This window comes from Girardinichthys multiradiatus, chromosome 7 (genome assembly GCF_021462225.1).
Source record: "Girardinichthys multiradiatus isolate DD_20200921_A chromosome 7, DD_fGirMul_XY1, whole genome shotgun sequence".
In the NCBI taxonomy this organism is placed as follows: Eukaryota; Metazoa; Chordata; class Actinopteri; order Cyprinodontiformes; family Goodeidae; genus Girardinichthys; species Girardinichthys multiradiatus.
This window is the reverse complement of record NC_061800.1, coordinates 20,581,235-20,603,929: the sequence shown is the minus strand read 5'-3', so window position 1 is coordinate 20,603,929 and position 22,695 is coordinate 20,581,235. Positions and strand designations below refer to the sequence as shown.

General features: G+C 39.8%; 1 protein-coding gene across 2 annotated transcripts in view; it reads left to right on the top strand.

Moving 5' to 3' along the window:
• The window catches only part of inpp4aa (inositol polyphosphate-4-phosphatase type I Aa), a 29,019-nt gene extending 13,306 nt beyond the window's left edge, over positions 1–15,713 (top strand). The window contains exons 9-24 of one of the 2 annotated variants that reach the window (XM_047371406.1): positions 1,521–1,668; positions 1,971–2,101; positions 4,534–4,638; positions 4,740–4,848; positions 4,950–4,967; positions 5,099–5,285; positions 6,749–7,030; positions 7,119–7,266; positions 7,458–7,490; positions 7,678–7,850; positions 9,419–9,542; positions 11,208–11,475; positions 13,021–13,118; positions 13,243–13,355; positions 13,444–13,598; positions 13,680–15,713. In XM_047371406.1, coding sequence (XP_047227362.1) covers positions 1,521–1,668; positions 1,971–2,101; positions 4,534–4,638; positions 4,740–4,848; positions 4,950–4,967; positions 5,099–5,285; positions 6,749–7,030; positions 7,119–7,266; positions 7,458–7,490; positions 7,678–7,850; positions 9,419–9,542; positions 11,208–11,475; positions 13,021–13,118; positions 13,243–13,355; positions 13,444–13,598; positions 13,680–13,812 — 2,225 coding nt within the window. In that variant the 3' untranslated portion in view covers positions 13,813–15,713. The remainder of the gene's footprint in view (positions 1–1,520; positions 1,669–1,970; positions 2,102–4,533; positions 4,639–4,739; positions 4,849–4,949; positions 4,968–5,098; positions 5,286–6,748; positions 7,031–7,118; positions 7,267–7,457; positions 7,491–7,677; positions 7,851–9,418; positions 9,543–11,207; positions 11,476–13,020; positions 13,119–13,242; positions 13,356–13,443; positions 13,599–13,679) is intronic. The other variant, XM_047371407.1, reaches the window with a different exon arrangement.
• Positions 15,714–22,695: the final 6,982 nt, after the last annotated feature.

Genomic DNA, 22,695 nt, shown 5'->3' with positions numbered 1-22,695 from the left:
GCCAAAATCATCCGTATTAAGACAATAAAAGACCTGAAATATTTCAGTTAGTGTGCAATGAATCTAAAATATATGAATGTTAAATTTTCATCATGACATTATGGAAAATAATGAACTTTATCACAATATGCTAATATTTTGAGAAGGACCTGTACAGGTCATTGCAAAGTGTTTACCACAATAAACTTTATCACATTTTGTCATATTTCAACCAAAAACTTCATTGTTATTTTGGGGGGATTTTATGTGATAGATCAACACAAAGTTTTTCATACTTTAAAGATAAAGGAAAATATTTAATGTTCATGTCTGAATTTGGATCCACCATCTGAATCAATACTTTGCAGAACCATCTTGTTCGTCAGTTATAGCTTTAAGTTTTTTGGGGTATGACCCAACGGACTTTGCACATCTAGCAACTGATATTTGCCCATTCTTCATTATAAAAAAGCTCAAGGTAATTCAGACTGCTGAGAGAGAGTCTGTAAATAACAATTTTGAAGTCTTGCCACTGATTCTCAATTGGATTTAGGTTTAGAATTTGACTGGTCCATTGTAATACAAGACTATACTTAGGAGTGTGTCCCTTCATTCATCTTCTATACCGCTTATTCCATAGTGGGTCACTGGGAAGCTGGTGCCTATCTCCAGCAGTCTATGGGCGAGAGGCGGGATACACCCGGGACAGGTCACGAATCCATCACCGGGCAACAAAGAGACAAACAGGACAAACAACCATGCTCACACTCATTCACACCTAAGGGCAATTTAGAGAGACTAATCTACCTAACAGTCATGTTTGTGGACTGTGGGACATGTTTTCCCCGTGTCCCCTCTGGCACGGGGAAAACATGCAAACTCTATCCAGAAAGACCTACGGCTGGGAGTCGAATCTTCTTGCTGCAAGGCAACAGTGCTACCAACTGCGTCACCGTGCAGCCACGATAAATCGTACAAAGTTAAAAAAATAAATACAATCTTGCGACTCCTCCTTACAGGCAAGATGTGTGGAGTGAATGACTAATAGTCTCCCTGTCTGCACGTTTTGCATCAGTCTTTACAGAGTTACCATTACTCTTGACAGCTTCTCTGATTAATGCCCTCCTTAGCCTAACCTGTCAGTTTAGGTGAACCCACATGTCTTGGTAGGTTTGCAGTTGTGCCCAACTATTTCCATGTTCAGATGATGGATTGAACACCACTCTGTGAGATCTTCAAAGCTTGGGATATTGTTAAAGTTAAACATCTCTACAACTGTATCCCTGACCTCTCTACTGTTTCACATGGTCTTCATGACACTGTTTGTTCAATAATGGTCTCTAACAAACCACAAGGCCTTCATAGAACAGCTGTATATATCACAAAAATCCCAACAAAGTGCTTGGGGTTGTTTAACGAGAACATTAGATAAGGTTTAAGGTGGATGAAAACTTTTGCAAGACATTGTATCATAGTAACCCTCAGGTCTTATGAATTTGAGTATCTTATGGCTTTTAGTTTCTACTTCTGTGTGTCTTAAGTTTTTGGAGACGTCATGTCACGCACTTATCGTTTCCCAACTACGGATGGAAACCATCTGCGCGTCCTGGAGCAGATGGCCGAAAGCGTCCTCTCCTTGCAAATTCCTCGACAGTTTGTGAAATTGCTTCTGGAGGAGGATGCTGTGAGGTATAATTTTAAAACTGGGGTCAGAATATCAGGGAAAATTTAGACACTTCTTAAATGTTTTATCGTTTTCTTGTAGCTTATGTAGATAAATCTTATACAGTTGAAATATAAAAACTTTTATATATATTTTTTGTTCAGATATAACCAGTTTGACGAGCATTACAACCACACATATCAGTGTGTTTTATAGAGATTTTTATGTGATCATCCTGCGTCCAAACAAAAACCAAACACAGTTGTTTATATATTCTGTAACTTCGCTGAATATCCTGATAGTTACAGTGTGTGTGTTTGGTCCACAGGGTGTGTGAGCTGGAGGAGCTGGGTGAGCTCGCTCCATGTCGGGAGAATCTCAGGAGGCAGATCATCACTCAGTATCAGACCATCATCCTTACATACCAGGAGACCATAAGTGACCTGCATGAATACAAAGGTCAGAAACAGAACGCATCTCTGCACATGGCACAACACACAACTATAACATGTTAAATTGGGTCTAGGTTGATGGCGCTGGAATAGGGGGGACCTCTCTGTGTGAACATCTTTGAAATAATATTAGAAAAACTAATTGTGACCTGTGGGAGCCTGTCAGGGTTGTTGTTTTGTTTTCTGAATGCAAACCCAGTCAGAAATGGCCGTCACATAATCTCTCCAGACATCCAGGATGCACAAAACCGTTTTTTAATGAATGGAGAACTTCTGTTTTACTTTTTCTTTTAATAAAGTCAATAATAGTTAATATGAAAAATAAAGGAAAAACAGTTTGTCAGCAGAAGTTCTGCAAAAACCTTTGCTAAACCTGTGCACCTGACAGTCAAGGTAGCCTATGTACGAACACAGTGCAAAGTGATGAAACGCCGCCATGCCCCATGCATTTGCATTTTATCTTCCAGAACTTTGATCTCTTCAAGAGCTCAAACTCATTAAGGTTTTACTATTTTCACACCTTTGTTAGAAGTTGTTTCCTGTCCTTCCTGAAAAACTCAGTTGATTCTGTTTTGAAAGTTTTATAAACAGTTTGACATGTCAGATCTTTTGCAAGAAAACACCTATGGGGGCTTTTACGGTAGTGGTCATTTTATTTAATAATCGGTACATTGTGGCTTAGTGAAACCGTGGAGGTCAGGTTAAGACCGAAAACAAGTAATCTGTCCAAGAGAGCTGCTCTTGGACAGATTCACTAACCTCTGTCGAGGTTAGCTAATTAAAGTGACTGATTATCAGACTGAAAAGTGGAGGTACACTGTGTTTTTGTAAAGAAAACTGCACAAATACAAGTTTTACAAAAATAATTTGTTGTATAAAACCATTTCTGTCTCAAGCCCAAAATCCAGCATCCAAAGTATTTAAGGAACATTTAAACAAAATATGAATTAAGTCTAAATTTGGCCATCCGTGCTTTTTATTTACGCATCTGCAAAGATGTGTAAAACACCATCAAATAAGTAAAACTTTTATTGCCATGAACTTCAACAAGGTTCCCAGGGCTTTTGGAAGAAAAAAGCATCCACAGCACCATAGATCCTTCACCATGTGTAGCAATGAGGGATGAGGCGCTTTTTGGTCGGGAATTGATTTTACTATAAAATTGATAATAAAATTACTAATAAATGGATATTATCCATTTTACTATTTCCATCATGGGAGAAGAAGTGGAGGTGGTGGAGGAGTATAAATACCTCGGTGTTCACCTGGACAACAGACTGGAGTGGAGATGCAACTGTGAAGCCATCTACAAGAAGGGACAGAGTAGACTGTACTTCTTAAGGGAGCTTAGGACCTTCGTTGTTTGCAGCAAGATGCTGCATATCTTCTATAAGTCTGTTGTGGAGAGCGTGATCTCTTCTACCATCATCTGCTGATGAAGCAGCATCAGAGCCAGGGATTTAAAAAAGCTCAACAAGCTAATAAAGAAAGCTGGCTCTGTTCTGGGGACTCCTCTGGAACCTCTGGAGATTATTGTGCTAAGGAGGTTCTTCATAAATTGAAGAACATTATGGAGAACCCTGAGCATCCTCTTCATGAGACTGTCCTACAACAACAGAGTGTCTTCAGTCAGAGGCTTCTTCAGATCTGCTGTAAGACGGAGCGCTACAGGAGATCCTTCCTGCCCACATCCATCAGCATCTACAACGGCTCTTTGAAGAAACCTGCATAATATGAGCTACAACAACAATTAGTTTCCTTTGGGATTAATAAAGAAGTGTTTGAATTTGAATTTTCCACATATTAATCCTTTGTGTCATACCAAACTCACCTGGGGCTCACCTTAGTCATCTGCCCATGGTTCCAGTTAAAGTTTTCCCAAACAACCAGTTAGCATGTAGATAGCATGCATTTTCCTTTGTTAAGGTCAATGAAATGTTGTCATCATCTATTGTCAGTGTGAGATTGCGCTATTGCAATTAAAGATGAATTTATTCTAAGGCCCTTTGCCGACCTTTACCAGTGATGATGGTAAGTATGGAGAATGCTTTAGCTGAAAGTGAGATTTTTAGCTGCAGCCCCACCACAATAACAGCACTGCACTGATCATACGATTGGGTTTATAGCTGCTATAGCTTACAATTAATAGGTAAAGGAAAAAATATCTCAAGATACCTTTATAAATTATTTACACTACCAGTCAAATGTTTTAGATACTTTCTCACTTAATGGGTCTCTTTACTTTCATGACTATTTAAAATGTCTAAAAGGACCCACACAGAAATGTAAAAATATTTCAAGAAACTTTATTCAAAATAGATGTGTGTGATAAACTTTATATATGATATTTTATAAAATGTATAATATATTAAAGTATTCAGCTTTTTTTATGAAGATATCCATAATCTGTTTGTCTCTTCGTCTCTTGTTGTCCCCCAGGACCTTCATTTAAGCCCAGCACCTTAAAAGCTGAGAGGAAGTTGGAATTCATTCCCACCAACCTTCACGTCCAGAGGATGAGAGTACAAGGAGAGACGGGTTATGGTACCTAATTGTGTAAAAATCTTTTAAACAGGCCTGGGACTTCTAATAATATAGCTGATTCAGTACAATCACTTAACAGCTGGTTTATGTTGTCCCATTAGATTGGACGTACGACGTTGTGACCATAGGGGCTCCTGCAGCACATCATCAGGGCTTTAAAGGCTGTGGTCTTAGAAAACTGCTACACAAGCTTGAAGAAGCCAGGAAACAGTGAGTGGTTGTAATCAAAACAAAAAATTTTAATAGCTGTGTGGTTTGCGCTTTTTCATGAATCATTCCTGTGTGTGATTTTCTGTCCTTCATTCAATCAGCACTTATGAGGAAGAGAGGTAAGGGTTATACGCAGTTGTCTACAAAGAGTTTTTTTGAATGTTTTATCAATTTGGCCACACTGCTTCCTCTGTTTACTCGTTCTGTCCTCTATCTCCTCATATGTGGACAAACTGACACACACCCAAAGTTCTGCTGGCTTTGGTTCCAAAGGAATGACCTACCAGCCTCAGGATGTTGTTAAAGCAAAGGAGCTGATTGCTCAAATTAACACGCTGAAGACGCAAGTGTGTTACTACACCGAACGTCTGTCCAGAGCTGCCAAGGAACGCTCAGCCAACGCTCTAGAGAGAACTCTGGCCATCTTAATAGAGAAGGTAAAACATTGCTGAAAGAAACTAGGGGAACGTCATATTTGTCACATAACATCCACAAATACAGTTTATTAGGATTTTATGTGATAGATAAACAAAAGGTAGCATGTAATTTGTGAAGTGAAAGGAACAATTTTATGGTTGTCAATAATCTTGTAAAGTGCTCTGTGGATGGATGGAGCTAAATATAAGACAATCTTGTATGCCTGCTTATACTACTTTGTTCATTGAAAAAAATCTATCCAATTCTCCAGTAAGTTCTATATTTTCTTTTTTTAATTTTAAAACGTGATAAAGTCAAATTACTTTCGGAAATTGAAAAAGATTCTTTGTTTACTGCTGACTACAGTCAAAAAAAGAATCATACATTTATTAATTTTATTTATTTTTCATAATTAAAATGTTCCAAAAACATACTTCACCGTGACTTTAGAGGGGACTTATCATGTAAAATCCATTTTTGTAGCCTTTAAATATATTTTGTTTAAGTTGAATTCAGTTGCAGAAATATTTTTATATTCTATTTGGGTCATATTTTTCAGTCCATTCAGTTTTTTCTATCATCTGTTACGTTTCTCCAACTGTTAGGTCACAGTATTTGCTGCCAAACAGTTAGATAAGGCATGGACGGGTTTTGAATATTATTACATAAACAGTTTTGCTGTTTTTGTCTTGTTTCTACGTCACTAGATAATTCTTATCAAACTACAAAAAGGGCCGAACAGGTTAAAATGGAGTGCACTTTGACCTGTAGGGCGGCGGGATTTAAAACTCCTCAGTAGCATTTAAAGAGATGGCACCAAAATGAGTTGCTCTCAGACACACTTCAGAACATGGGGAAAAGAGGAGCCTGTGGAGCTACAATAACAAGGAGTTCAGACCAAAGCATTGCTGTTCCACTTTATATAGACAACAACTGAATGATTTAAGGGTGAAAGGAAGGATTTAAATGCATATGTCCCCTTTAAATTCTGGATATAAATTGAATCTTGATTTTCTTAGGACCATTACACCCCTACTAAACACAGAAGCAGTACTACAGAGGGATAATTGCTTAGGTTGCTTAAGATAAGCAAAGCTGATTGAGACATATTCCAAAAGACCTGCAGCTACAAATGCATCAAAAGTTGGTTCTACAAAGTATTGGACAAATGTAGCTGAGTATAAATGCCAGGCTTAAAGATTTTTACTTGGACAAAATAAATTTAAAACTATGAAACTTCTACTTCCATTTCATTTCATTCACAAGAAATGAAATTTTGCTCTTATGAAACTATCATGCCTATCATGGCAGAGGGAAATTAAATTGTGAGCCGATGAATGGGAGAATGCTCTCTTTTCTCTTTAGCTTGAAGGATACGTCATTCATAGTTGATTTAAAACATAAGGTTTAAAGTCACACAAACATTTCTTTATACATCATGTTTTCGCAGAATAACCTGTTTCTCCATTCCCCCCCATTGCAGACCCGTCAGTTGGTGACAGTGTGCGACTCCAAGCTGCTCTCATCAGCCATTGTGGCCCTTGCCGCCGCCCGCCCCCAATTCTCTCAGCAAAGCACTCCGTCTCCATCCTCCTCTTCCCTCTCACCTTCTTCTCGCTCTCCATCCTGTTCCCCCTCTCGCCACCCCACCTCACCTTCCCGCCCTGCCACCTCTCCATCAAGGCATGTAACTCTACCAGAGGGCAGTGAAGAGAGCAAAAGCAAGCGTGCCTCAACGCAGTCGGACTATCACGAGGAAGAGTGGGTGAGTGGAGAGTAATCTCTCTGCTGTTTTCTGCTTAATTTAGAATTTGCTCATTTGATTTTCACCCATGATGTCTGTTTACCTGCAGGAGAAGGTTTGGTTGAATGTTGATAAAAACCTTGAGTGCGTGATCCAGACGGTGGACCGGCTCCTACAAAGAGACAAACTCCAAAGCGACAGCAGCTCTGAGGACGTCTTTCTGCTCGCCAATGAGGTGCCGAGTAACACCAAGAAAGGTAAGGTAGCGAATCTGCTGGGTGTTCTGATTATGCAACATGTGGCAGACCACTCAAATTAAAGTTTCATTATCACCATCTTTCTCTGGACTCCTTTCTGTCCTGTTGATCACCACTGACATCAGTTTTTCAAAATATTTAGCTGAATGAGATTTGTGTAAAAACTTGCTTCTCTGTCTTTTTTTGTTTAGAAAGCAGTCTAGAAGTTGACAAGAAATCTCCTGGTGAAATTCTTATTTTTATTATGGGAAATGGCACTGAAATCTTTGCAAAAATCCTAAATTTCACTAAAACAATGCCTAAGAAAGCAATTAAAAGTTTTTTAGGCCAATATAAAAATTGCGTTTTATTTTGAAATGGAGCTCTTCAGAATTTCTGACAGTGTTCTTGTCCCATATTTACCTCTTACAGGTGAATGGAACGAAGTGCTGTATCCCCTTCTAACCACCCTGACAGAATGTGTGTCTCTGATGAGCGACAAAGCAAAAAAAGCCTTGGTGTTTCTGCTGATGCAGGACAGCGCCCCCACAATCGCCATGAGCCTCACTATGCAGTATCGCCGAGACGTTGTTTTTTGCCAGACGGTCAGTCAGCTCCTGCAAGACAGTACCATAGACACGCACGTACAGTAGTGACAGATTTCTTCTGTGTATGCTTTTTGTGTCCCTTAAATTTTTCAGATCATGAAACAAATTTTAAAAAAGAAAACCTCAGTTAATACAAAAGTTTTCAAGATCTCATTTATTCAAAGAAAGCTGGGTTCAGTTTCACTATTCACACCCAAACCGTATTAGTGCCAGACCTGTAGAATGAAGAAATCACTTTAATAGAACTCGTCTGACAACATGAAGTAGGCTAAATGATCTCACGAAGCAACACGTCATGTTACAATCTAAAAGAAGAACTGATAAGGAACCCAGTCAATGACCTTAGTCTTGAAATGATTAGAAAGCAATTGTTAAAGTTCTGGGACACCAGTGAACAACAGGGAGAGCCGTTATCCACCTGTAGAGACAACATGGAACAGTGGTGAACCTTCCGTGAAGTGGCCGACCTACCAAAATTACTCCAAGATCTTATCTCGGTTAAGTTCAGAGTTCATTATTCATAATAATAAGAAAAAAGCTGGGCAAAAGCAACATACATGGGAGATCTCTAAGACAAAAACTTCTGCTCACCAAAACAAAGTCTCACATTTGCCAAAATAACATCTTTTTAATCCACAAGACTTTTTGAGAAAGCAACCCTATAAACTGGCGAGACAAAGGCGGACATTTTTGCAAGGTGTGTGTATTGTTACATCTGGCATATAACTCAGGATCTCCAAAAAAAACATCATACCTAAAGTCAACATTGTGTCGGTAGTGTGATGGTCTGGGGTTGTTCTGTTTCCTGAGGACCTGCTCTCTACCACAAAATAATCAATGCCCAGCCATTAGTTTGAATTTTTTGGTAAGGGCTTAAGTCCAATTGAGATGCTGTGGCATGACCTGAAACAGGCTGTCCATGGTTGAAAACCTTCAAATTTGGCTGAATTGAACTAATAAATCATGAAGATTTGCTTGCTGATTGAGAATATTCAGCCATCGGTTCGTAACCTGAAGCTTCGCTACGCTTTGATTATGGAGTACGACAATGATCTGAAGCACACTACAGAATGTCCACATAGCTTTAAAAATAGTAAAATGATGGTTTTGGATTTGATTACAATGTTGTTGAGGTCAAACTGTCCAATTGTGGCTGAATTAAAACAATTCTGCAACGAGCAGTGGGCCAAAATTACTCCACAGCAATTTAACACCCTTTACAAATTATTCAGAATGTTTGATTGCAGTGTATGCCACAAAGGGTTGTACCACCAGTTATTTGGATAATTACTTTTTTAAATAGGGTCAGTTCTGTGTGGATAACTTTTTCCCTTTACTAAAATGAAATTATTTTTGGAAAACAGCTTTCACGTTTACTCAGGTTATCTTAGTGTGACAAAAAACGATGGAAACTTATTAGTTGCAAACATTGTTTTTCAGCACTGTTCATTAAACTCATATATATATATGTGTGTGTGTGTGTGGAGTTCTAGGCATTTAAACAGCAGACCTGAATGCTGTGAACCTGACTAAAGAATGTAATGATGTGAGCTGTTTGTTTTCAGCTGACGGCGCTGATCAGTGGCTTCGTTCTCAAGCTGAGGAACTGTCTCTGCGACTCGGGCTTTCTGCGGCAGCTGCACACCATTGGCTTATTGGTTCAGTATGAGAGCCTCCTCAGCACCTACGGTAACTTGTGTGAGATTGTTTTTAAGCATGACTTCACACAACTATTATGTTTCAGCTTTCACCATTGCTACCCAATATATGTATATTCTAATAAGAATATTTTTAAAAACAAGTATTTTACATGATGGTGTGGTTTCTGATTCAGTTATCATCGAACCTCAGATACATTTCACTTAGCCTTTAAATCATCATTGACGTTTTTGGGTAGATCAGTGACAGTGCTACAATTACCTAAACAACAGTCTTCATGTGTACATTCTGAAGAATACAGATCCTTACCTTTACTCCAAAGGTCTGCCAACAATCCTAAATCCAGCATGTTCCAAGACAGAAAGAGGTCAAAGAATTAAATTTAGTCAGTCATTTTCTACCGCTTATTCCATAGTGGGTAACGGGGGAGCTGGTACCTATCTCCAGCAGTCTATGGGCGAGAGGCGGATACACCCTGGACAGGTCGCCAGTCCATCACAGGACAACACGCAAACAACCATGCACACACTCATTCATACACCTAAGGGCAATTTAGAGTGACCAATTAATCTAACTGGCATGTCTTTGGACTGTGGGAGGAAGCCGGAGTACCCGGTGAGAACCCACGCATGCACAAGGAGAACATGCAAAAAAACAGAAAGACCCCCAGTTGGGAATCAAACCTAGGACCTTCTTGCTGCAAGGCAACAGTACTACCAACTGCGCCACCATGCAGCCTAGAATTAAATTTAATTCAGTTCATTTATGTACCGTCAATTTACAAAGCAAGTGTCCTTCCAAGGCTCTTTTAAAGACAGATAGATATTAATTATTTTCAAAACAAGGCAATTTTGCTGTAACACACTCAGCCTTCCTGCTTTCTACTGAAGGTTGGGCTCTCTCCTACATCCTCCACGGATAATCTCACCATGTTTTTAAAAAAAAAAGTAGTTTCCTTTTTAAATGTCCTATATTTCTGTGCTTCTGGTAAATTTTTAAGTACCTAAGTGATAATGAAAATAGTTAGCTTAAGTAATAGCATGCACAACAAAGTGTGCTTTTAGTCAGCGGGCTCTAACAGAGCTTTTTATTTAATATTAATATTAAAATAAAAATATTATTAATAAAATCTTGTGTTTTAGTTTCTAAATTACATCGAGATTCTTATTTTCAATATATAACATATAATAGATGTGACGCCAATGGACAAAATTTGGCTCTGGCAACTAGTTGGCGGCAAGTTGCTTCCAATATGATCCCTGGTATGTGTGGAATATGCTTAAACAGGCATTAGTGGTTTAAAAACATGCAAGTGTGGCAGAAAATGCAAAGAGCATATTTTCAAATACTATGAATCTTATATCCCTGAAGTCTAATAATAAGGATGCACTATGGCTCATAAGGTTGGATAAGAGAATATTTTACCTCTTCTCAACAAATCACTGTAATCAATTGATTCATTATGACAGATGACGTTCATGTCTTGTCTGATTTTTATTGATCAGGCTCCTTCAAACATATAGCAAAACTGAACCACAATAAGAAGAGGAATGTGTCTCAAAACAAAAATATTTCACCATTACAAGCAACAGTGTAATTTGGTGGTGTCAATGATGCATATTGTTAATGAAACCATTGTAGTCAAGTTATGAATTGTTAATATAAGTGTCCTTTGTAACGCCTTGTTTCTTAAAGGGGAGGAGTTGGCCATGTTGGAGGACATGAGTGTCGGCGTAATGGACCTGAGAAATGTCACCTTTAAGGTTACCCAGGCAACCTCTGGTTTCAGCCCTGACATGCTGCCGTTGATCACAGGAAACAGGACTGGATTCAACGTCAGGGTTCCCATGCCAGGCGTGATGTTCGACACACTGCCAAGAGAGATCCAGAATGGGATGCTGCTTCGGGTGCAGCCCGTCCTGTTCAACGTGGGGATCAACGAGCAGCAGACGTTGGCTGAGAAGTGAGTCACTGACAATGACAAATATATATACACTTGTGGACACTGTTGTTCCTCACCACTCGAAGAAACAGGGTTAGGGGTTAACCCTTCATCACTCATGAGCCAATGCATGACAAAACTTTATGCCATTCTAATTAACATACAACACCTTCCACTGTTATTGGCACCTCTTGAAAATATTAGAAACTATTTTACATTGAAAAATTAGAAAAGGATATTGAGAATTTACAGCTTTGGTTGTACATTATTGGTACCAATAGGAGTTCTTATAAAGTAAATGTAAGTGAACTACAGTTTCACAATTTTGTGGCAGATCTCTGATCACCAGGTTTTGTAAAGGTTTAACCTACTGATCCCAATTATATGCAATTATAATTTATTTAATTTTAATTAAAAGACAAAGAGACACATTAGATTTTAAACGCTCTTTAGCATATTTTATTTTAGTGACATAGCGTCACTAGATAAAAACATTTGTTTCCATATATAAGACAATATAGATCCCTATATTAACTGAAAAAGATAACACAGATAGATTTTGCTGTCATACCTTAAAGCTGCCGGGGTAACTTTTGTAAAAATTTATTTTTAAACATATTTGTTAAAACTGTCACCATGTCCTGACAGTAGAATATGGGACAGGTAATCTGTGAAAAAATAAGCTCCTCTGACTCCTCCCAATCGTTCTACTCTGCCATTTGCAGAAATACACCGATCCCGGTCAGAAATAGCCAATCAAACCCAGGAGGAATGTCTTAGCAGTTAGCTCGTGTAGTCAGTGTAAAGCATATGGTTGATGTTTCGTCCCTACCAGTGAATGTGCCACAGCTGTTTATCCGCTGTCATCGGTGGCCCTGTTTACCAGCCTGAACATTCACAGGAGTCTCCACTGCGGAGGGAGGGCTATAGCCCAGCAGAAAGTCAGGGGGAAGGACCCATAAGGTGTGCTTGTTCAAATTTCCAGGCTATGTCCACCGTTTACTTAGAACCCCCTACTGCAGCTTTAAGTCTTCCTGTTACCTCCTAATAGGGATGCTCTCTCTTGCTGTCTAGCAACCTGAATGAACCACAGGTCTGTGTACTTTTAAACAGCGTCTGCAAAAACTTTTCATGGATGCTGAAAAAAGATAACTATTAATCATTGAGTAACAGCATCCACATTGGACATACTTTTTGTTATCCCACCCTGGCAGTGTTTAGGTTAGGTGAATTCATTGTTCATAAAAAATACCAGATTTTTTAATTTCCAACCAGCCTGTCCTTGGTCAGGGCTCATCATGCTGAAAAACACCTGATGCTGGTCACCAGATGTCTCTGTGCATCTAAACAAAGGAGTTGTTCAAATATAATGACTTGGTCAATGACAATATGGGGGGACAAATTACAGATTTATGTTTTTGGTTGCTTTCAAAAAAGGTTCTGAAAATTCTGAAAGTAGTAATAAAAACATAAATTAGTTGTTGTAAAGGGAAGTATTAAACATAGAACAGAATGAGAACGTAGAGGAAAGCTGGAGGCTTTAATTTAAAGCTTGCATCTGTGCAGATTTGGAGACACATCTCTCCAAGATGTCATCAACATGGAGAGCATGACTCGTCTCAGTTCATACTATGATCAGTTCAAAGAAGTCCTTCCAGAAGACTGTGAGTCAAACACACAGGGTCAATTTATATCAAAAACAAACATCTAAGAATGAAAAAACAATATCTATATTTACCTTTCTCAGATATCTCCTTCTACATTTCTCCTCCTCTGATATCTCCTTAGGTCTCCCTCGGTCCCGCAGCACCACCACCCTGCCTGACATCCTCAAGCTGCTGAGTCAGAATGTGAACACCAAGAAAAGCAAGAACGTAGAAATTCTGTGGCAGGCAGCCGAGGTGGACTTATTCCCCTTTCCTCTACACATTGCCTTAAAATAATAATTTAATAAAAAGTGTGTCATGTCTGCTTCTTCACATCTTAAAGGCATGTCGCCGGCTGAACGGAGTGCGTTTCACCAGCTGTAAAAGTGCCAAGGACCGCACAGCCATGTCCCTGACCCTGGAGCAGTGTCAGATCCTGCAGCAGGAGCACGCCATGGCACCGCAGGTCTTCTACCAGGCCTTGGATTGTATGCGCAGGTCAGTCCCATCTCCTGTGGCTCACCTGGAGAAAAATATTCTTTGTCCAAGAAAATAAACATTATTTATGTCTCTCCACAGTGAGGGTTGCAGGAGAGAGAACACCATGAAGAATGTGGGATGTCGAAAATATGCCTTTAATGCTCTTCAGCTCAAGGCCTTCCCAAAACAGTATCGCCCCCCAGAGGGGACATATGGGAAAGTTGAGACCTAAATGGACTCATATTTGCATATTTGAACCAAGAGACTGAAATTATATATATATATATATACATATATATATATATATATATATGACACAAAAATACCAGACAAACTCCCACAACATCCCCTGGTTTTGTGTTTAGTCCGTGCTAGGATAATCACTGTCCAAGTGCCAGTGCTGCTAGATTGTTTCAAAGCTGTGATTCCCCCCTCTCAGCTTTGCTAGAATCACAATTCACAGCCAAAATTAGCTCAGATTTAGCTTTCTGTGTCACATTGTAGGCTGTGTGCAGACAGTGTCGTGGCTGCACCAGCTGTAGCATCTGGAGGTTTGCAGCCATGCTGGGTTAAATATATTCTAATTTCTATCTGAGAACATGTAAAATATATCTATATGTGAGACAGATTATAGTACTGGAAAACATATTAACCACTTTACAGATTTCTTCTGGGTTGTTTTTTTTTTTTTGTCTCACTTAAAAGTTTCAGATCATTAAATACATTTTAATAATAGACAGAGATAAATCGAGTAAAGACAAAACACAGTTTTGAAAATTATGATTTCATTTATTAAGGGAATAAATTAAATGTAGTTTGGGAAAAACATGGAACAGTGGAGAATCTTACCAAGGGTGGCAGCCACCTGAAATGATCCCAAAAGCACATCTATCATTCATCTTGGAGGTCACAAAAGAACCCAGAGCAACATTTAAAGCACTGCAGAGCTCAGTTTCAAGGTCAATGTTCGTGATTCAACAATAAGAAAGAAACTGGGCAAAAATGGCATTCATTGGAAAGCTCCAAGGTGAAAACCATTGCTGACCAAACAGTACACAGAGGCTTTTCCCAAAAAACATATTGATGATCCTCAAGACTTTTGGGAAAATATTCTGTTGACTGACTGGATAAAAGTGGAACTTTTTGGAAGATCCCCTTACAACTAGTGTAAACTAATACAGCATTTCAGAAAAATATCATAACACCAGTCAAACATAGTGGTGGTAATGCGGTGATCTGGGGTTGCTTTGATGCTTCAGGACCTGGACAACTTGCTGCAACTGATGGAACCATGAATTCTTCTCTCTAACATAAAATCCCATAACAGAACATCTTGCCATCAGTTTGTGACTTTAAGCCCAAGCCCACTTATGCAGGGGGACAAAGGTTTTAGAGTGGCCTATTTAAAGTCCAGACCTATAACCGATTGAGATCCTGTGTGTGACCTCAAAGTCAGAAATGCCCCAATGTGGCTGACATAAAAACAAATCTGCAAAGAAAATGTGGCAAGATATGATTTCCAAAGAAATGTAAAGACTCATTGCCACTTCATGAAAATGTTTAATGGCAGTTATTGCTGCCAAGGATGGCACATCCTTTACTACTGTAGGTTTAGAGGTAAATAATTTTTCACATAGGGCCAGATTGGTTTGATGGTTTTTTTTTTCCTTATTTGATGAAATAAAATAATTTAAAAACAGTTTTTTATAAGTTGGGTGATATTAAAATCTGTTTGATAATCTGCAAAAAAAAAAACCCAGAATAAATAAGGGGGGTAAATACTTTTTCACTGCGCTGTATATGGCATCTGTTTGTACTTGTCAACACTGTTATTACTTGATGTCGTCATAATAGCAGGTATAGCAACTCAGTTGATATTTTTTTTTCTATTTTCAACATGCATTAACAAAAGCCTTATATAGCTTATTTAACTGTCACGGAGCTTTGTGAGCAACCTGCCGGACCTGCTGACTTGATTCTTCATAAGTAAAAATATCTGTTATTGTGCATAGCTGATTTGTTTGAAAGATTAATCACCAACTGCATAAAGTTAATAGAGGCATTTTGAATAAGTTATTTCAGTTTATTTGCATCTGTAGCAGTTTAAAAAATAAACTCAACTAAAGAACCCAAGGCAAACGTTTGATTGGCCTTCTGCACTACTATTTTAAGGTGTATTCCCTACATTTTAATCATGCTTTAGGCTCTAAGGTTGCAGAGAACCTTCTCCTCTCTCTCTCTATTCAATTATTGAATTGTGGGGTTTATAGTTTTCCTTCGTAGAATCCATCTTGTCTTCATCTTCTTTAATTTGAAGATATATTGTTTGCTTTATTAGGTACAGCTGGTCAGTTGTTTGTTATACAAATGATGAGCTAGCCAATTACATGGCAGCAACTGAATGCATTTGAACATCTAGATGTGGTCAAGATGACTTCCTGAAGTTCAATCCGAAGCATCAGAACGTGTCAGAAGTGCTGCTCTCAGTATTTCAAAAACTGCCGCTCTGCTTGGATTTTAACACACAAACATCGCTACGAGTTTAAAGAGAATAGTCTAAGATAGAGTAATTATTCAATGCAGAGCAGTTGTGTAGATGAAAATGCCCTGTTGAGGTCAGAGGTCAGAGAATGGAAGGACTGGTTCAAGAAAGTAGTTCAAATAAACACTTATTACAACCAAAAAATGAAGAATCCCATATCTAAATACACAGCTGTTCAAACCATAAGGCCCCTCCTGGTGCTTCTCCCTTAAGCTAAGACAAAGTAAACAGAGGATACAATCTTCCCCTGCTCACCAGAATTAGACAATAAGAGATTGGAAAAGAGTTGCCTTGCGTTGCTGTAAGTCTTGCTATCAGTTATGACATTTAAATGGCATAGTAAGATTTGCCCCAAAAAAAAAAAAAAACATAAAAGATCCTTATTCATGTCAGCTGTCCAGGCTGCTGGTGGAGGTGTAGTGGTTTAGGTGATGTTGTTGTTCTGCAGCCTTTGGGCCTCTTTGTGCACACAGGCATGTCTCATCTCAATATGAATCAAAATTGCTGAAGAATGGCATAGATTTAACAACACCTTGGTAAAACTATGCCAGAGTGGAGGCAATACAGAATGCAAAAAGGGGTCCAACCCAGTACTATCAAGCTTTACTTAATGAAGTCGACGATCAGCATATTTGTTCCTCTCCTTGCAAAATATTCCCAGAGATATTGTCACCAACACAAGTCCAATACATGATTGCTCAGTTTGATTGTCCACAGGTCAAGTAAACAAAGCGTCAAGCTTCTTAAAAGATTTAGTTCAAACTGATGTTGCTGAGTTCTGTGTGAACAAAAGGATTTCCTTATATTGACATTTTCATGAAGGTATATTTCAAGTCTTATTTTTTTTCCATTCCAGAAAGCTTACGTTTATTGTAAACTGTAAAAGTGTTAAGCCTCTCTACGCCTTAATGGATTACTTCTCAGATGTTAAAAGCTATAAGAAGATGAAGAACTAAAAACAGTTTAGTACTGCATTGTAGCTTTAATCTCTTTTCTAAGAGGAAAAATGATAAGTATAAGAAATTGACGTTTCTGTTAAGTTTCAAAATTGGCATGAACTTCCCTCCAAACACCGGACCTCAATAGATATCGTTTGTATGGTTGTATGATGTCGGGCAGTCCTCAAAATACATTAAAATTTGTATTCTTTTAGCCCATATGTCAATGACGTGTTATTTAAAGTCCAAGTTCTTGCAAAAAGTTATCCAAAGTCTAAAAAAAAAATTATTGTGTTACGCCGCTCGTTTTTAATTTTGTTTTTTTTTTCCAATTTTTTTTGTTTGATTCCAAATTTAATTTTGTGCTTTTAGAGTTTGTCTTCTACTTAGTTACTGTAACCTAAATTTTGACTGGGGATGCCCTAATTTCTTCTTATATTTTTAAGTCTAATCTTACAACATATTCCAATTTAAACCTTTTTGGGGAAAGCATTATTTGGGACCAGCATTCACTGTGTACACTAGATTGCTGCAGAATGGATGAAAACTAGAAATTAAATAAATGAGACAAAAATAAAAAGTCAAACCAGCAAATCCTGACTAATAGGCAGGATTTATAGCAGATGCACCGAGTGATGTACAACGTTGCTGAACACTCAGCCTGATGAGACTATGTCACTATGTCATATTTTCTTTATATGAAATAAAAGTATGCTTCATATAAGTTACTATGTTTCCATTCTAAATTACCAGATTTTTTTTGATTGAGACAAGATAAAAATGTAATCAATTCAACTTGCATAAGATAAAAAAATGGCTGCAAAAAAGTGCTACAGTTGTTTTGCTGTTCAGATTATCCAAAAACTTGAAAACACGGATTTAGGCTTCAATACAACAAGCACCAATAAAAATCTCATTTATCAGCTCTTACTTTCAGTATATCTTAACATATTTTGTCTGAGTTATGCATGGTATTTTGAGATTTTTCTTTTAAGAGTATGTTAAGCTGTTACACACTGAAATTTGGCCTTATTATAATAATATAGCATGGTGGTTTACCCAGAGAATGGATTAAAACTGAGTAATAAATAAATGACTGTTGAAGCCAGCTAAGTGTCAGTGCCTCAAATTAAATCTTTTACAAATAAGAGTTTTAGCTTTTATTTACACAATATTCACGAAATGGGAATCAGTGGATGAGGATCTGCTTGAAGATATTTTGAAGATTTGTCCTGTTAGAGCATGGCCTCCTTTGAGCATTTGCTGTAACTATATTTTGCTTAAATTGACAAAGATGTAAAAAAATTTATCAAAATGAGAAAATGTTGATACATGCTGAATTTCATTGTCCTGTGGAAAATAGTATAAAAAAGGTGCATTTGGGTGTTTAGTTAAGGGTCAGAGGGCAAAAAGCGACACAATTGTTGTCCAAAGTCACAATGTAAAAATATAGTACTATAGTACATTGTCATGATTTTAAGAGTTTTGGACCTTGTTCATGATTGCTTATGTTTTCCATGTGGTGCTTTAGTTCATTTCCTTTAAGTTTAGTTCTAGTTCTGATTATGGTGCATTCTAGTTCTGCTACTTTTAAGATTTATCCTTTGCTTTCATTGTCATTGTTTCTTTGCTTACAGGTCCTTCTCAAAATATTAGCATATTGTGATAAAGTTCATTATTTTCCATAATGTCATGATGAAAATTTAACATTCATATATTTTAGATTCATTACACACTAACTGAAATATTTCAGGTCTTTTATTGTCTTAATACGGATGATTGTGGCATACAGCTCATGAAAACCCAAAATTCCTATCTCACAAAATTAGCATATTTCATCCGACCAATAAAAGAAAAGTGTTTTTAATACAAAAAACATCAACCTTCAAATAATCATGTACAGTTATGCACTCAATACTTGGTCGGGAATCCTTTGGCAGAAATGACTGCTTCAATGCGGCGTGGCATGGAGGCAATCAGCCTGTGGCACTGCTGAGGTCTTATGGAGGCCCAGGATGCTTCAATAGCAGCCTTTAGCTCATCCAGAGTGTTGGGTCTTGAGTCTCTCAACGTTCTCTTCATAATATCCCACAGATTCTCTATGGGGTTCAGGTCAGGAGAGTTAGCAGGCCAATTGAGCACAGTGATACCATGGTCAGTAAACCATTTACCAGTGGTTTTGGCACTGTGAGCAGGTGCCAGGTCGTGCTGAAAAATGAAATCTTCATCTCCATAAAGCTTTTCAGCAGATGGAAGCATGAAGTGCTCCAAAATCTCCTGATAGCTAGCTGCATTGACCCTGCCCTTGATAAAACACAGTGGACCAACACCAGCAGCTGACACGGCACCCCAGACCATCACTGACTGTGGGTACTTGACACTGGACTTCTGGCATTTTGGCATTTCCTTCTCCCCAGTCTTCCTCCAGACACTGGCACCTTGATTTCCGAATGACATGCAGAATTTGCTTTCATCCGAAAAAAGTACTTTGGACCACTGAGCAACAGTCCAGTGCTGCTTCTCTGTAGCCCAGGTCAGGCGCTTCTGCCGCTGTTTCTGGTTCAAAAGTGGCTTGACCTGGGGAATGCGGCACCTGTAGGCCATTTCCTGCACACGCCTGTGCACGGTGGCTCTGGATGTTTCTACTCCAGACTCAGTCCACTGCTTCCGCAGGTCCCCCAAGGTCTGGAATCGGCCCTTCTCCACAATCTTCCTCAGGGTCCGGTCACCTCTTCTCGTTGTGCAGCGTTTTCTGCCACACTTTTTCCTTCCCACAGACTTCCCCCTGAGGTGCCTTGATACAGCACTCTGGGAACAGCCTATTCGTTCAGAAATGTCTTTCTGTGTCTTACCCTCTTGCTTGAGGGTGTCAATAGTGGCCTTCTGGACAGCAGTCAGGTCGGCAGTCTTACCCATGATTGGGGTTTTGAGTGATGAACCAGGCTGGGAGTTTTAAAGGCCTCAGGAATCTTTTGCAGGTGTTTAGAGTTAACTCGTTGATTCAGATGATTAGGTTCATAGCTCGTTTAGAGACCCATTTAATGATATGCTAATTTTGTGAGATAGGAATTTTGGGTTTTCATGAGCTGTATGCCAAAATCATCCGTATTAAGACAATAAAAGACCTGAAATATTTCAGTTAGTGTGCAATGAATCTAAAATATATGAATGTTAAATTTTCATCATGACATTATGGAAAATAATGAACTTTATCACAATATGCTAATATTTTGAGAAGGACCTGTAGACGTATCATGTTTTGTTTTCATTCTCTGCCTCTGCAACAGAAATCAGTGTCATTCAGTCCACCTGCACCATGCTAGTCAGGTTCTTTCTTTCAGGGCTGCCCTTTGTCTTTCTTTCTGCTCTCGGTGGAGGAGGACGCTTTTTCTCTGTCTCCCACACCCTCCCATATCTGCCCTGCTTCAGCTCTGTGTCTTGTCTTCTTTTTGGAACCTCTTCTTGCATATCTTCCAAATTCTTAGTTATGGATTTGGTCAGCTGGTCTCTCAATGCAATTGATCAAATTTTCTCGAGGAGAAGACAGGGTGAAGGAGACCCCAACTTGTCCGGACTGGGTGTTTTTCTCTGGATACACAATGGACTCCTGGCAGAAGTGGAGGATTGTATGTTTGTCGATAATGTCAGTCGAGGATGTGGAAGATGTGTATATAATTGGATGTTTGATATCGGGATTTCTGCTTTTTGGAGTCAGCGGTTACCTGGCATATCGAGAAATTCGGAGAATGTCAGCAGCTGTTCTGGCCATTGTGAGGCTGCCTGGCATGTATGATGGGATCTTCAGAGCGATCAGCACTCAGACTGAGATGTTACGTGAGCTGAATTGCAGACTGAATGTGATCCTTACACAGGATCGCAGGCAGGTTGCGGTTCCTGGACTCAGGGGTGAAATGGGATAAATCTTGGAGAAAGTTGTTCGCTCGGATCTGGCAGAAAGACCAGGAATTTGGCTGTTTGGATTCACCTTTGAGAAGCACCAGCGAGATTCTCAAGGCTGACGGAAAATTAAGAGTCAGCCTAACCCAAATAATTACTGTTTTTCTGAATATGGCTCCCCTGCACGGCCTTGATGGCTGGCTATCTTCAACCTCTCCTGGAAGTTGTGTAAACATGACGCTCTGCTCCCTCTGCCCCCTCCCTTCCCTGAGGACATCTGTGGACCTGCTCAGAACTTTGTGGCCGGTTGATGAACATTCCAACGAACCATCAAGGACAATGGCCTCTGTGACAGTGCTTCATGGACTTACTTGCACACACTCACTTGCACACACACACATGCTCAAGATAAACATATGCACCCCCTCACACCACCTTCACCGTTCCCGGCATGATGTTGTTTTGTCAACTGTTGCTTCTTTGTGCTGAGGTTTTTTTGCAATCTCAAACTGTATCCTGCTAAGGATAAAGTGTGAAATATGATTTTTTTTCCCTCTACTTTCCTAATGTGGCCTCTTTTCTCATCTAGCAAGGGCAGCGCCTGTGAGTGGGCAGCAAAGCCTCGGTGACCCGTCCCCCCCTTGTCTTGTGTCATGATGTATGTTTGGATGGGTTGTACTGGAATTCTAATTTCCCCTCGGGGATCAATAAAGTATCTTTGAATTGAATTGAATTGATTAGGTTATACCTGTTCCAGGTGCATGTTGGACTCTGGCAGGGCTGCCTTTTGTCACCGGTCCTGTTCATAACTTTTATGGACAGGATTTGTAGACGCAGCCAAGAGCCGGAGGGGGTCTGGTTTGAGGACCAGTGGATTTCGTTTCTTCTTTTTGCAGATGACGTGGTCCTGCTGGCCCCCTCTTGCCAAGACCTACAGCATGCACTGAGGCAGTTCGCAGCCGACTCTGAGGCCATGGTTCTCAACCGGAAAAGGGTGGCTTGTCCTCTTCAGGTTGGAGGGGAGTTCCTGCCTCAAGTGGAGGAGTTTAAGTATCTCGGGGTCTTGTTCACGAGTGAGGGAAGAATGGAGCGGGATATCGACAGACTGATCGGTGTGGCTGCCACAGTAATGGGGGCGCTGTGCCGGTCCGTTGTGGTGAAGAGAGAGCTAAGCCGAAAAGCAAAGCTCTCGATTTACCGGTTGGTCTACGTTCCTACCCTCACCTATGGCCATGAACTTTGGGTCATGACCGAAAGAACAAGATCCCGGCTGAAATGAGCTTCCTCCGTAGGGTGGCCGGGCACTCCCTTAGAGATAGGGTGAGGAGCTCGGCCATCCGGGAGGGGCTCGGAGTAGAGCCACTGCTCCTCCACATCGAGAGGAGCCAGTTGAGGTGGCTTGGGCATCTATACCGGATGCCTCCTGGGCACATTCCCCGGGAGGTGTTCCAGGCAGGTCCCACCGGGAGGAGGCACAGGGGACGGCCCAGGACACGCTGGAGGGACTATGTCTCTCGGCTGGCCTGGGAACGCCTTGGGCTCTCCCCGGAGGAGCTGGAGGAGGTGTCTGGGGAGAGGGACGTCTGGGCGTCTCTGCTGAGTCTGCTGCCCCCGCAACCCGGTTCCGGATAAGCAGAAGACAACGAGTACGAGTACGAGTACAAGGTAATACACAACATCCCAAGCTTTGAGCATCTCTCACAACAATCTGCCATCCAAAATTGTAGTTGATTTAAGT